Source organism: Lithobates pipiens, unplaced genomic scaffold (genome assembly GCF_037356315.1).
Source record: "Lithobates pipiens isolate NorthernLeopardFrog02 unplaced genomic scaffold, aLitPip1_a1.2 Scaffold_8, whole genome shotgun sequence".
NCBI lineage: Eukaryota > Metazoa > Chordata > Amphibia > Anura > Ranidae > Lithobates > Lithobates pipiens.
This window is the reverse complement of record NW_027507903.1, coordinates 294,379,042-294,393,965: the sequence shown is the minus strand read 5'-3', so window position 1 is coordinate 294,393,965 and position 14,924 is coordinate 294,379,042. Positions and strand designations below refer to the sequence as shown.

The window sequence follows — 14,924 nt, the reverse complement described above, 5'->3', positions numbered from 1 at the left end:
CGGAATGGTATGACAGCCTGGCGGCAAGGATCCAGATGCACGAGGGTATGTATCTCCAGGCAGCAGGTTGGTAAGCTGGAATACAGGCAACGGGTACTGAGCAGGAGCAGGACGGTCTGAGCAGGATGGTCTCCTGCGTGACAGGATCGGAACTAAGGGTGAAGCCATCCGCGAAGTGTACAGCAAGTCCTTGAGTCTTGGGTTGGACACAGGGAGCTGAGATCAGAGAGCACTGAGCAGAGTGCACTGACAGCCTATATAGGGCGATTGGAGCCCAAATACTGGGCACGTGCACGCCGAAGAGCACAGGTGCGCATACGCCCGCGCGCACATGCGCACGCTCCCGAACACCACTGCGCACACCAGCGCTCACAGGGACATGCACACCAGTGCCCACAGGATCGCGTGCACAAGCGCACACAGGAACACTCGCACCGGCGCACACCAGAGCGGCCAGCACTGAGTCCGTTATGTCAACTTCTCTGACACTTGTCTAAATGTTGTGCAGAAAACTTTAAACAAGCTTCAACATGCTTTTTCTTCAGCAAAGGAGTCTTGCGTGGTAAACGTGCATACAGGCCATGGCGGTTGAGTGCATTACTTGTAGTTTTCTTTGAAACAATTGTACCGGCTAATTCCAGATCTAGTTGAAGCTCTCCACACGTGGTCCTTGGCTTTTGGACAACTCTTCTGATAATTCTTTGTCAGAAATCTTGTGAGAAGCATCTGGTCGTGGCAGGTTTATTGTGAAATTATGTTCTTTCCACTTCCAGGTTATGGCCCCAACAGTGCTCACTGTAACATTCACTTAAGCAATCCTTCTATAACCAATGCCATCAGTATGTTTTGCAACAGTAAGGTTGCGAAGGTCTTGAGAGAGCACTTTGCTTTTATCCATCATGAGATGATTCTTGTGTGACACCTTGGTAATGACACCTTTTTAAAGTTGAGATGGAACCAGCTGATATTAATTTGCACTGACAAGGGGCCGGATTGATTTTTAATTACTGATAGATTTCAGTTGGTGTCTTGGCTTTCCATGGCTTTTTGCACCTATCTTTCTTAATATATTCAATACTTTTTCCCTGTGTCATTCCATTTTATTACACATAACTTAGGGTACTTTCACACTGAGGCCATTTTCAGGTGTTTTAGCTCTAGAATTAGCACGTGTAAAGCACCTGAAAACGGACTCTCTTGCCTCCCCAGTGTTAAAACCTGAGTGCTTTCACACTGGGGCGGTGCACTTGCGGGACATGAAAAAAATTCCTGCAAGCAGCATCTTTGGGGAGGTGCACCTCCCCTGCCCATTGGAATGAATGGGCAGCGCTTCCGAAGCACTTGAAAAGCACTTCCGAAGTACCGCAACACGGGTGCTATTAACCCCTTCTTCGGCCACTAGCAGGCTTTAACCACTTGCTTACTGGGCACTTAAACCCCCCTCCTGCCCAGACCAATTTTCAGCTTTCAGCGCTGATGCACTTTGAATGACAATTGCGCGGGCATACAACACTGTACCCAAATTTAATTTTTATCATTTTTTTTCCCACAAATAGAGCTTTCTTTTGGTGGTATTTAATTACAGCTGGGAGTTTTATTTTTTGCTAAACAAACAAAAAAAGATACAAAAAAAAATCATGTTTAATAGTTTGTTATAAAATTTTGCAAACAGGTCATTTTTCTCCTTCATTGAAGTGCGCTGATGAGGCGGCACTGATAGGCTGCACTGGTGGGCACTGATAGGCTGCATTGGTGGCCACTGATAGGCTGCACTGGTGGGCACTGATAGGCATAGTTAAGGCGGCACTAATAGGCACAGATAAGGTGGCACAGATAGGCACAGATAAGGCAGTACTGATGGGCACAGATAAGGTGGCACTGATGGGCAAAGATGGGCACAGATAAGATGGCACGGATGGGTGGCATGGATGGGTGGCACGGATGGGTGGCACTAAGGGGCACTGATAGGTACCACTGATAGATGGGACTGATGGGCACTGATAGGTGGCTCTGATAGGTGGCACTGCTGGGCACTGATGGGCGGCACTGATGGGCACTGATGGGCACTGGTAGATGACACTGATGGGCACGGATATGTGGCACTGGGGTGCAGCACCGTTGTTGAGGCAGATTGTGGGCACTGATGGGTGGCACTGTGGGCACTGCTGGGTGGCACTGACGGGGGGGCAATTATTTTTTAATGAGGTGGCACTGGCAGGGGGCAGGTGGGCACTGGCAGGGCTGGCCGTGATCGGGACTGATGTCCCAATCACGGCCGCCCGTGATCGGGACTGATGTCCCGATCACGGCCGCCCGTGATCGGCTCTTTTTTTTCTCCTCGCGCTGTCAGGGCGAGGAGGAATAATAGCCGATTACCGGCTCCGTTGTATCACATGATCAGCTGTCATTGGCTGACAGCTGATCACGTGGTAAGGGGTCGGGATCGACCCCTTGCTCGGATCCCTGATCAGGCGAGTCTCATAGACTCGCCGATCACAGAGCGCGCCGCGCGCGCCCCTCAGGGGGCGCGCAGGCCGCTTGTGCACGGGACGACGTCAATAGACGTAGTCCCGGCAAAGGAGGTCCGCGCTGTAGCCGTCATTTGGGTATAGCGCAGGTCTCTACTGGTTAAAAGCGCCCTGCTAGTGGCCGAAAAGTGCCGCTAAAACAGCAGTAAAATACTGCTAAAACTAGCGGCGCTTTACCGCTAACGAACCTGCCGACCCAGTGTGAAAGTAGCCTTAATTTCTAAACTTATTTGTTTTGGCTTCTTTGTATGCATGGATTGCATGGGTTATTATTGACATGTGTTGAAAATGCCATGTCAATAGCACCTTCAGAAATATATTTACCTAGAAAAATTGTAACCTGTTCAATACTTATTTTACTCGCTGTATTACTATTCATGTGTGAGATCTCGCCTGCTGGAATACAGAACACCTCTCTATATGTTATGGCTATGGGAAGAGGGGGAGGTGTTCTCTAGTCCAGCACAGGTGCATTTAGGCAGGGTTGACAATATTGTTTGGGATTTTAGTGCAGCAAAAGCAGTGCTGTCAACATGCTACAGGAAGTTAGGAGCACACTGCATTACTGATAGATCAATAGCCATTTTTGTTTTCTTGTAGCATTTTTAAAGGAACAGAACTCTACATGTATTGCAAAGATGCACACATTTTTTCTTCTTTACAAATTTTCTTTAAAGCATTTACTTTACTAAAAAGGTACCTTTCCCTTTAAGCAGCTACAAACCCGTTTACTGTATAAGAATTGTTTGCCAAAACCATCCATTAAATCTGAGCTTAAAGCCAAACCTCGGGCAAACAACTAAATACACCAATAAAATACATACATAGGAGTTATTTTACTTACCAATCCTGTCCTTAGATTTACACAGCCCAGCCAGACTGCTGAACTCAGTTTTTATGTTGCAGTAAGTGACACTAAATGATATCTTTATTTTCCAAAAATGATACACATCCACTACTTAAAGCGATGTTTCACCCAAAAGTGGAAATTCCGCTTTAAGCACTCCTCACCCCCTGACATGCCACATTTGGCATGTCATTTTTTTGGGGGGGGAGTGGGTGCCTAGTTTTGAGTGGGACTTCCTGTCCCACTTCCTGCTTCCGACTTCAGCCCACCTAGGCGACTCCTCCTCTCCCCCTAGGCGGCCCCTCCGTCTCGGCAATCTTCTGGGACACTTCACTGGTCTCAGAAGATGGCCTGACCACTCGGAGTTCATAGCTTAAATATGTGTAATAGTCCTAATGTACATGGACACATAGGATAACATTGAGCTGCTTCTAGAGGTAGAACACAAAATTCCTGTAGAAGCGGCGATTTTTAAGCCCAGTGTGCATGGACCCTAAGAATACAGCATGATCCTCTCCCTTCCCATAGCCTGTGACTGGGCAATGTTAGTGCAGCTAATGAAGTCATCTCTCTCCCAGCTGCATATTCCTTTCCAGCACATGTGTGTGGAGCACAGTCTAACTGGCATAGAACCCTAACTATCCCTCTGCCAGTCTAAAGCTGATCATAGATGGTGTGAAAATTGATCAATTCCTCCATGTGTTGATGGGGAAAGCCCTCCCATGGAGCTATTGTGTTCTCCCAGTGGGGGGGGGGGGGGGGAGCCATCCCTGCCGGGAGAACACACAGCGATTATTGCTAGTGGCTATAGCTGCTGGCAATAATCGCATTAAAAACCCTACATGCTGGTTGCACCTAAGTCGATTGGTGGATCGACAAGTACAATCAGCCTGCCTGCACATGGTTTGAATCCCGGCCGGTTCTTGCTGAACCAGCTGAGATTCGAACTGTCTATGGCTGGCTTAAGTGATGCTACAGAGGGGAAACAAAAGGCTGATAAGTAGACAGATTCAAATACATCAGCTGCAAATAAAATACAAGTAAATTATTTTTTTAAGAATACTAAACTACATTAAATATTTTGATGTGTGTGGAGCACAGCCTTGGCAGGCAGAAGTTCAGTTTAATAAGAATAACCACAGAGGGTTACAGGTATGGCATGTCAGTAACTGTGGGATAGATGATAGCGCAGCCTCCGTCAAGTTGTTTGTCGACATGTTGGCTGAATAATTAGGCTGGTTCCTAGTTTATGTGCCAGGAACAGGAGAAGCACTATACCATGCTGTGGGAGGAGACACAGTATACTGTAGAAGGAAGGGCACACACCTTCTATTGAGGTTGTGTAGTATTTATTGAAGGAGTCTCATCCTGGTATGTACACACCTTTCTCACCCTTCACTGTTGGTATGTATTAAACTTAGTTACTGTGTCTCCATGTATCATGATATTTTGTAAGTGTAAATGTGCAATGATGTGTTTCATTCTGTGTTAGTGGAAGTATAAGGCAGGATGCTGTCTGTTGGAAATGTTATAGTACAGAAGATCTGTAGGGTTGACAGCCAGGTGGTCTGCGGTGGTCAACATGACTTTCCACTTGTCAACAATTACAGGATTACATCATTCAGTTATTGGGAAAAAGGAGACCAGGGAATAAAAACAGGATATTCAGCATGCCAAGAGATTTCAGTGGAGAGCTGTGAAGTTGAAAATTGTTTTTCTACAATTACTTTTTTCACATTGTTATACTTTACATTCATACTTTTCCAGAACATCTCACACTTTCTTTTTTTCCTTTCTTTTTTTCCCCTTTCCTGGTGTGGAGGACTCGTCTAAGGGGAGAATTCCCTTTTTTGGGAAGTTTCCTCTAGTGTTTTCTTTCTTTATCTATCTCTTTTTTCTCTTTCTCTCCCTCTCTCTTTGTCTCTTTTCCTCTCTCTCTCTCTCTCTTCCCCTCTCCCTCTCCCTTCCCCCTCGCTCTCTCTCTTCCCCTCTCTCCCCCCTTTCTCTCTTCCCCTCTGTTTCTCTCCCCCTCTCTCTCTCCTTTTCCCTCTCTCTTCCCCTCTCTCTCTTTCTCTCTCTCTCTCTCCCCCCTCTCTGTCTTCCCCCCTCTCCCCCCTCTCTCTCTCCCCTCTCGCTCTCTTCCCTCCCTCTCTCTCCACCTCTCTTCCCCCCCTCTCTCTATCATCCCTCTCTCTCTCTTCCCCCCCTCTCTCTCCCCTCTCCCCCCCTCTCTCTTCCCCTCTCTCTCCCCCTATCTCTCTCTTCCCCCCTCTCTCTCCTCCCTCTTCCCCTCTCTTCCCCCCTCGCTCTCTTCCCCCCTCTCTCTCTCTTCCCTCCTCCCCCCTCGCTCTCTTCCCCCCTCTCTCTCTCTTCCCTCCTCCCCCATCTCTCTCTTCCCTCCTCCCCCCTCTCTCTCTTCCCCCCTCTCTCTCTCCCCCTCTCTCTGCCTCTCTCTCTCTCTCCCTCCCCTCTCTCTCTCTCTTTCCCCTCTCTCCCCCCTCTCTTCCCCCTCTCTATCTCTCCCCCTCTCTTTCTTCCCCCCTCTCTCATCTTTCTCTCCCTCTTTTTTGCTCTTTCTTTCTCTCTTCCTCTCTCTCTTCTTTTTTCTCTCCTTTTGCTTATTTCTTTCTCTCTCCCTTTCTGTCTCTCTTCCTCTTTATTTATCTCTTTCTCTCCCTCTTTCTCTCACCCCTCTCTCTCTTTCTCTCTCTCTCTTCTCTTCCCCCCTCTCTCTTTCCCTCTCTTTCACTCTTCCTCTTTCTTTCTTTTTGCTTCTTTCTTTGTCTCCTCCACTCTTTCTCTTCCTCTTTCTCTCTCTCTTCATCTATCTCTCCCCCTCCCCCTCTCACTTACTTTTTCTTCCTCTCTTCCTCTCTCTCATCCTTTCTTTCTCTCTTTTTCTTCTTTCTTTCTATCTTCTCCTCTCCCCCCCCCCCCCCTATTTCTAATCCCCCTCTCTTTCTCTCACTCCCTTTTTTTTTTTTCAATTTTTCTTCTTTATTTCTCTCTTCCTCTCTCTCTCTTCCTCATTCTTTCTCATTTTTTTTCTTTCTGTCTTTCTCTCTTCCCCTATCTCTCTTTCTCTCTTTTTCTTCTTTCTTTATTGCTTCCCCTCTCTCTCTTCCCCCACCCCCTTCCTTTCTCTCATTCATTCATTATTTCTTTCTTTCTTTCTCTTTCTTTTTCTCCCTCTCTTCCTCTTTCTCTCTCTCTCTCTTCCTCTTTATTTCTCTCGCTCTTCTTTTTTTTCTCTCCTCCTCTTCTTCTTTATTTCTTTCTCTTTCTCTCTCTTTCTTTCTCTCTCTCTCTCCTCCTCTTTCTCTTCCTCTTTTTTTCTTGTAACGTTATGGCATTTCCCTGCATTTAGAGAATGTTTATTACACGAGAAACTCTAAAGTTAGCCATAGACGATTCATGTTTTTCCTTTTAGCCAGATGGCTGATCGAAAAAAAAAAAAAAAAGCAGATTACCCAATCCATACAAACGAGGTGGATGGAAGAATGCTCTCCATGGAGATGCATTCTGACTGTGGGAACTATGTCAGAATACACTGATCAGCGGCTGCAGCAGGCAGATCGAAAAAACTTCTCTAACAAATACGTTCGACTTTGTCGATCTAATGCTCTACTTCTGTCTAACAAGCCTGGCCACACATAGATCGAAATTCAGCAAGGTCCCTGCTAAACCGGCCAAATTCCAGTTAATATATGGCCAGCTTTATGTATTGTATTAAAGTATAACTAAAAGCTAAACTTTTTTTATTTTTATTTTTTTTTAGTTTTGGAGTTAGAGTGGAGATGGATTAGAACACCTGTCAGGTTTTTATTGCTGTATGTGTCAACATTAGGGAGATTCACACTTTCTGGCCGGTGACTGTTATCACCAAAAGTGAAAAGGAAAGAAAACCCCAAGTGTTGGATTATCACCAGAATAGGGACAGAGAAGTAACTCTTTCAATGGGGACACTAGGTCTGATGACCTTGGTGACCACCAAGGGTTTCTCTCACTTTCTGTTGTGGCTATGGGGCGGAAAGTAAATGGAAAGCTGTACAATGGGAGGCAGACAACAACAACAAAAAAAAATGACATGGGTTATAACGCTCCCTTACACTATCAATAAAAAAAAGTTTTACTTTCAGTTTTACTTTGACGTCTTTTTTTTTTTTCAGCTGTATTTCTATTTTTTTAACATCATCCACTATCTTTGGCTCCTGTTAATTGTATAATTGCTTTCTTTAGAAAAAAATACTTTTTGACTTTATTCATAGTGAGATCAGGATTTTCATGAGGAAAGGTGCAGCAGGAGGAGGCAGAAGGGATTACCTCACAGTAGAAAAAGGCTGCTAAGCATGCATTAAAAAAAGATTGAATACAGTACGTGGTAGAATAGACGAACACAGCCAGTATGAACTTCTGTCTGCGATCATTGTCAGTGACCTCCCACTTAAAGCAAGGCTGCCTCTATGCTGTATTGAGCACCCTCTAGTGCAAGCAAAGAAATTGACGTACAAGTTAAAGTAGAACTATAGGCAAACCTCATTTTGGATAGAGTAAGGATAGGGCATAACCCCCTGTCATATTTTTTATTTTTTTTGCCATCTGTGTCCTATTGGGAAGATTTACCTTTATTTTCTGTCCCATAGCCAAAGGAGAAGTGAGAGTAAATCCCTGCAAATTAAGGGAATTCCTTGGGGCCCCCAAGTCAGCAGAACTAGTGTCCCCGAAGGAAGATTTCCCCTCTATTACGTTTTTGGGGACAGCCTAAAATTTGGGATTTTCTTTTATTTTGACTTTCAATCATAATGGCAAACAGGACACAGAGAAGGTGACAGGGGGCACAAACAGCAATAATAACCTAAAAGATGTTCTAATCCCTCTCCACTCTATCCAAAATGGTAAAAAAAGGTTTTGCCTTTCGTTATACTTTAAAGGATAATTACATGTGGCACTGCCCCCTTGGGAACTGCTGAGAATTACCTGCTCATCTGCACGACCATGATCAAGTGAACCTTCCAACCCATCTGACACTCTGCGTTCAGACATCCTTGTAACACTGTGCAGCAAGAATCAATAGTATTAGGTTCTGAAATATTTTACTTGAACCAAATAGAGGAAGTTATTTCACAGAAATAGGTAATAAATCTGCTGAGCTGTGATAACAGTTCTCTGCATGGTAGGCCGTGACCTCTCTCTCCCTGTTACACAGAGAGGTCTGTCTCACGTCAGGCCCAAGAGGAAGAGTTCTGCGTGGGCTTCTCGCTCCTTTTATGGTTGCTCCTAGCAACCTTCATGTCACTGTGAAGATCCCTGGGATGTGTAGTCTTAGGGTACATGGTTGCATAATAATAGTGTGAAGGAGAACTATACGTCCCATAATTCACTTTGTTGGATGCACAGGTATGTGGTCACTGATTGCACAGATTACCAAAGGGACAAGCGATGTCTAGAAACACTGAAAGATACAGTGATTTTTGCTGACAGTCCATATTGCTAAATAAAGACAAAACTTTTTTTTTTGTTTTGGATAGCATGGCGAGGGATTGGAACACATGCCAGTTTTTATTGATGTCTGTGCACCCGTTAAGGAGATTCAACCTCTCTATTTGTCTTGTTTGCCATTATCATAGTCATTATCATTGAAAGTGGAAGTAAAGAAAATCACTAATTTTGGGTTATCCCCAGAAAAGTAATAGAACGGAAATCTTCTAATGGGGAAACTAGTTCTGGTGACCTGAAGGTCCCAAAGGAATTCCCTTCATTTGCAGGGATTTATTCTCTTTTCCTGTTTGGCTATGAAGGAAAATCTCCAAAATGGAACACAGATGGCGAAAAAAAATCTGACAGGGGTTATAACCCTCCCTTGCTCTATCCCCCCAAAAAAAATCCATCGAGCAGTTCAGTAGAAACCGGCCGACAATCGGCCCGTGTGTACTGCAGCTGGCCTGACAGAAGCCGGCCATTCAGTTGGTTTCTTCTGAAGGAGCATGACCAAAAAAGGTCTGCCGTTTGGCTCCTGATCAGCACTCTCAGCAAATGGCGCTGACCGGAGTGTTCTGGCGGGGGTGGGCATCCTCCTCTCAGAACACAGTAGAACAGCAAGGGAGAACACTATGCTAACATCAGATTGTTAGTACAGCAGCTCCGACCTTTTTGTCGTTCAGCCCGCTGGGTTGAGCAAAAAAAAAAACATTAGTGTGTACCAGGCTTTACCTTAGATAGATCTCCAGTATTATCTAATCATGTATTCTTTTAATGTGCTCACGGGGACCCTTATGATTAGATCAGTCTCCCAACCATCAGATCTGGGCACTATAGCCTATTTGTATGCATCCATACAGTTCACACATGATCAGGTTATAGATTAGCATTGAAATCACAAAAAATGAAACCTATAACCATGCATATAAAGGAATAGGAACATTTAGTGGCGCTAAACAAAAAATGAACAATAACTGTGAATCAATATTTCAGTAGTTAAATAGTGTCAATATCACAAATATCACCTTGTGATGTGTGAAAAAAATAGTCCATAAAATAAAGTGATATCAGATGAAAGATATATATTCAATCTTCTCAAATCTTTCAATCTTCCACCACACCAACGTGCTTGTGACACCTCTTCCTCTGAAAAACACACTCACCAATTCAATTTGCCTCCCACTCTCGTGTATGGCTCAAGAGCAACTTTAAACCACACCTGGTTTAAATACAACTAAGGATGAGCTTAGGCGTGTTCGCATGGTCCATGTGCAGAGCCCGCCAGGAAGTTGGCGCAGCGCTGCGCTAATCACAGGCAGTGAGACAATCCCCTCGATGTGCGGCTGCAGAGATCGGGCAATATCTCACTGCCTGTGATTAGCGTAGCGCTGCGCAGAGTTCCTGGCGGGATCTGCACGTGGACCATGCAAACACGCCTGAGCTCATCCCTAAATACGACCATCCATTCTATCCTCGTGGTTCCAATTAAGATATCTCCATATGTGAAAGAAATATATAAAAGTGCTCCAAATAGCATGATATAGTTTTAACCAGTTTATTAAAAATCACACCAACACTTCAATGTTTACACTCACATTTCAAACGATATAAATCGGCATCAAACAAAAAAAAACACAGCACATTTGATGGATGGTCGTATTTAACCCAGGTGTGGTTTAAAGTTGCTCTTGAGCCATACACGAGAGTGGGAGGCAATTTGAGTTGGTGAGTGCGTTTTTCAGAGGGAGAGGTGTCACAAGCACGTTGGTGTGGTGGAACATTTAAAGATTTGAGAAAATTGAATATATATCTTTCATCTGATATCACTTTATTTTATGGACTATTTTTGTCACACATCACAGGGCGATATATGTGATATTGACACTATTTAACTATTGAAATATTGATTCACAGTTATTGTTTATTTTTTGTTTTAGCTCCACTAAATTTTCCTATTTCTTTACATGCATGGTTATAGGTTTAATTTTTTTTGTGATTTCAGTTACATCATTTTAAAGTGTCAGCTTTATTCATCATTATTTTTATTATTTACATTGGCGCAGTGGTGGTATAATATATTAAGGGCGGTCACATATCCAGTACCAGTAGTTTATTGTAGATTAGCATTGCTGTCCAACACGTATGAAGCATATCACTTGATGACACAGAATGCACTTCCCATAATAGTTTGTTAATTCTCGGTACTGGCTACGTTTTTAGTGCTTAGATTACAACATCACTTTATCACTTCCTCTTTGTGATGTTTTGTCACCATTATACACTAATCTAGTCATTTGTAAAGAATATCCCAGGTCAGAAATTGCTTGTGACATGTTGTCAGTAATTTATTAGTGCTTTGCTGACACTTCTTGTTTCTTTCTAATTTGTCTGGTCGTTTATGCCAATACTGCTCTCCATTTTCCTGTTATCTCTGCTCTCATTTTCCTGCTTAGAGTCTGCCGTTCTTTCCACCAGAAACATCAAGCAATGGAAAACCCAGGAGCAGGATCAGCGAGGAACGTGCATCAGCCTGCCAATGAAGAGGTGAGAACAGTGTCAGCACCTGTCATTCTGTACAGCTAAAACACACTACAAATTTACAGCACAAAAGCATTTTTAAAAATGCAAAAAACAAATTGTGCAGAACTGTTCTGCATAAGCTACAAATAAACAGTACATGGCACTCACCTGAGCCTGCCAAAATGATTAGTAATGGTAGATAAGTGGTATGTCTGTGGGTACCATGGCTCAGCATAATTCCTATGCTCTTGGCAAAAACAGCCACCAGTGGGGTTGGGTTATTTAGCCATTGGGCTATTGTTCTGTTCCTAAGAACAGGACACCAGGAATGCTGCAATATACAAAGGTTTATATAATAAAGTAGTTCAAAGTGTGATAGGTCATAGCAATCAATCAGAAATTACCCTTTAAAGAAAATTATAGCACATTAAGAATATAAAAAAAAGTTATGTAGAAAATGTTTTAAAGGTTACCTGATATTTAATAATTTAATATAATGATATTTAATATTTAATTTGTTCTTGCTTACTGTGCCATCTTTTCTTGATTGTATTCATCTACTAATTATTACATTCATCGTGGCAAGGTGTACAGTGCCTTGCAAAAGTATTCACCCCTCATTGGCTTTTTATCTATTGTGTTACATTACAGCCTTTAGTTCAATACTTTTTTAATCTGAATTATATGTGATGGATCAGAATACAATAGTCTAAGTTGGTGAAGTAAAATTAGAAAAATATATACATAAAACTAGTTTTTAGAAATAAAAAACTGATAATTGGCAGGTGCGTATATATTCACCCCCTTTGTTATGAAGCCCATAAATGGCTCTGGGTGCTTTGGTCTGATGAGACTAACATTTAACTTTTTGGCCATCAAAGAAAATGCTATGTCTGGCGCAAACCCAACACATCACATCACCCAAAGAACACACAGCAAACATGTGGAAGAAGGTCAGATGAGACCAAAATGGAACTTTTTGCGCTAAAAGCAAAACGCTATGTGTGGCAGATAACTAACCATGCACATCACCCTGAACACACCATCCCCACAGTAAAACATGGTGGTGGCAGCATCATGCTGTGGGGATGTTTTTCAGCAGTCGGGATTGGGAAACTGGTCAGAGTTGAGGGAAAGATGGATGGTGCTAAATACAGGGATATTCTTGAGCAAAACCTGTACCACTCTGTGTGTGATTTGAGGCGAGGACGGAGGTTCATCTTCCAGCAGGACAATAACCCCAAACACACTGATCAAGCAACACTTGAGTGGTTTAAGGGGAAACATGTAAATGTGTTGGAATGGCCTAGTCAAAGCCTAGACATCAATCCAATAGAAAATCTGTGGTCAGACTTAAAGATTGCTGTTCGCAATCTCAAACCATCCAACTTGAAGGAGCTGGAGCAGGGAGGAATGGGAAAAAATCCCAGTGGTAAGATGTGGCAAGCTCATAGAGTCTTATCCAGAGCAACTTGGAGCTGTGATAGCCGCAAAAAGTGGCTCTACAAAGTATTGACTTTAGGGGGGTGAATAGATATGCACATTGACTTTTTCTGTTATTTTGTCCTATTTGTTGTTTGCTTCACAATAAAAAAAATCTTAAAAGTTGTGGGCATGTCCCACAAACTAAATGATGCAAATCCTCAAACAATCCATGTTAATTCCAGGTTGTGAGGCAACAAAACACGAAAAATGCCAAGGGGTGAATACTTTTGCAAGGCACTGTATGTCCAAAAGAGCAGTCAATGCCCTTGATGCATAACTGTCAAGAATAAAGCGGTATTAAACCTAAAAACCAAAAATGTATTATATTGCAGTTTAGGAGCCACAGAGCCTTGTTGTGCAAAATGTTCTTGCTGAATCTTCTTCAACCAGTTTTCATGGGTGCCATGACCTGATTAATTTCTTCGGGTAGAGCCATATTATGCAGGACCACTGGTGGCCCACTGTTAGCATGGTTCACCATATCAATAAATGGGGCTGTGATGAGGAATGAATTGGACTGTGATGCACATGCACACATTTTGAGGAGGACCCAACGAGGACATTTTGTGAATCAAGACTGTGGAGCTCTCAATGGGTTGTCCCATGAAGATCATTAGATTGAGGGCAAAGGTAAATATAAGACCAAGTGAGCTGCACTAAGCAAAGTTTCTGCATTCATTGAGACTGGGTTCACACTTGTGAGAATTGGATGCAGGTTTTTTTCCGCATCCAATTTGCATGACAGTAGAGTGTGACCGGCTCCTAATGGAGCTGGTTCACACATCTTTAGGGCAGTCGCGGAGCATACAGCAGAAGGGTCCAGCGCTTCTTTGGCTCAGTTTCAGGTACGAATCGAAGCAAAAATTCGGACCTGAAACCTTGAACAGGGACGTACCGGACCCCAGCTGTGTGCCGTGGCCACACATAGTGTGAACCAAGCTTAGAGGACAACCTGTACCAAAGGTACAGTTGTCCTTTAAGCTATCCATTCTTACTTAGACTAACCGGCAGTATCTGCACTTGCAGATACCCCCAACCATCAGCTAATGAGGAAAACAGCAATGGATAGAGAATTCTCACTATTTATTCCTTCACATAAGCCAGCTCTGGAAACTGTCAGGGTAACCCCCTCTCTACCAAGCTTCCTAATTTAAACAAGAATAATCAGCTACACCTATACTCCATGTTTAGAAAATCTCCAAAGTCACAGATACTTGTGAAGGATCTTATATCCATAAGGCACCCTCAGATACCACCAACCATAAGGTTGTATTGAAGGAACAAAAGTCCTTTAAGGCCGGCCATAGACAGAGCAAGTTTCTTTCCTGCAACCACGGGTTGACAGTGTTGACAGGGGAATCCCTCCCAACGTGCCATTGTGCTCTTCTGGTGGGGGAAGCCACCCTCGCCAGGAGAACACAGTAATTATTGCTAGTGGCTATAACAAGCGCGTGCAATAATTGCATGAAGAATCTGGCAGGCTGGTTGTACCGAAGTTGATCGATCAAACATCTTGGGTACTTTCAGCCTGCCCATACATGGTTCGAATCTCGATCAGTCCCTGCTGAACGGGCCGAGATAAGGATTTGAAATGCCCAGCTAATGATTGCAGTGTCTGAACTGACGTATAGGGAATGAAGGAGGTATACGCAGAGAGGTTTTTAAAGCCATCTAATTATGGGTATCCAGCATAGAATGGTCTGCCATAGCTGTCCATATACCATAGACATGACAATGCCAAGCTCAGCCCCATGCATTAGGTGCCAGGTCTGCCTATTAAATGTTCATGCACATGTATTCTTTATACTAGCTGTAGTCCTCGGTCATGTTTGAGCTGTGGGTTTGTGGTTAAATCTGCTGTGTGTCAGCGTCTCTAGACACTTTGCTGATTAGCTCTCAATCAGTCTGTGTTTACAGTTATCAACCTGGCCCTATTGTATTCCAATCAACTATCCCAGCCACTTTGTATTCTAAACTAATCACACTCATCCTTTCAGTATTCTAATTACCCTGGACCTATAGCGTACATTTTAATTGGCATAGCTGTTTAGATGTCAGACCCTGAA

At 43.5% G+C, this 14,924-nt stretch overlaps 1 protein-coding gene across 3 annotated transcripts in view; it reads left to right on the top strand.

Moving 5' to 3' along the window:
• Window positions 1–4,658: 4,658 nt before the first annotated feature.
• HK3 (hexokinase 3) overlaps window positions 4,659–14,924 on the top strand; it is a 164,751-nt gene continuing 154,485 nt past the window's right edge. Inside the window, exons 1-2 of one of the 3 annotated variants that reach the window (XM_077472476.1) lie at window positions 4,659–4,779; window positions 11,329–11,397. In XM_077472476.1, coding sequence (XP_077328602.1) covers window positions 11,341–11,397 — 57 coding nt within the window. In that variant the 5' untranslated portion in view covers window positions 4,659–4,779; window positions 11,329–11,340. Of the gene's footprint in view, window positions 4,780–11,306; window positions 11,398–14,924 lie in introns of all 3 variants that reach the window. The other 2 variants (XM_077472475.1, XM_077472477.1) reach the window with 2 other exon arrangements.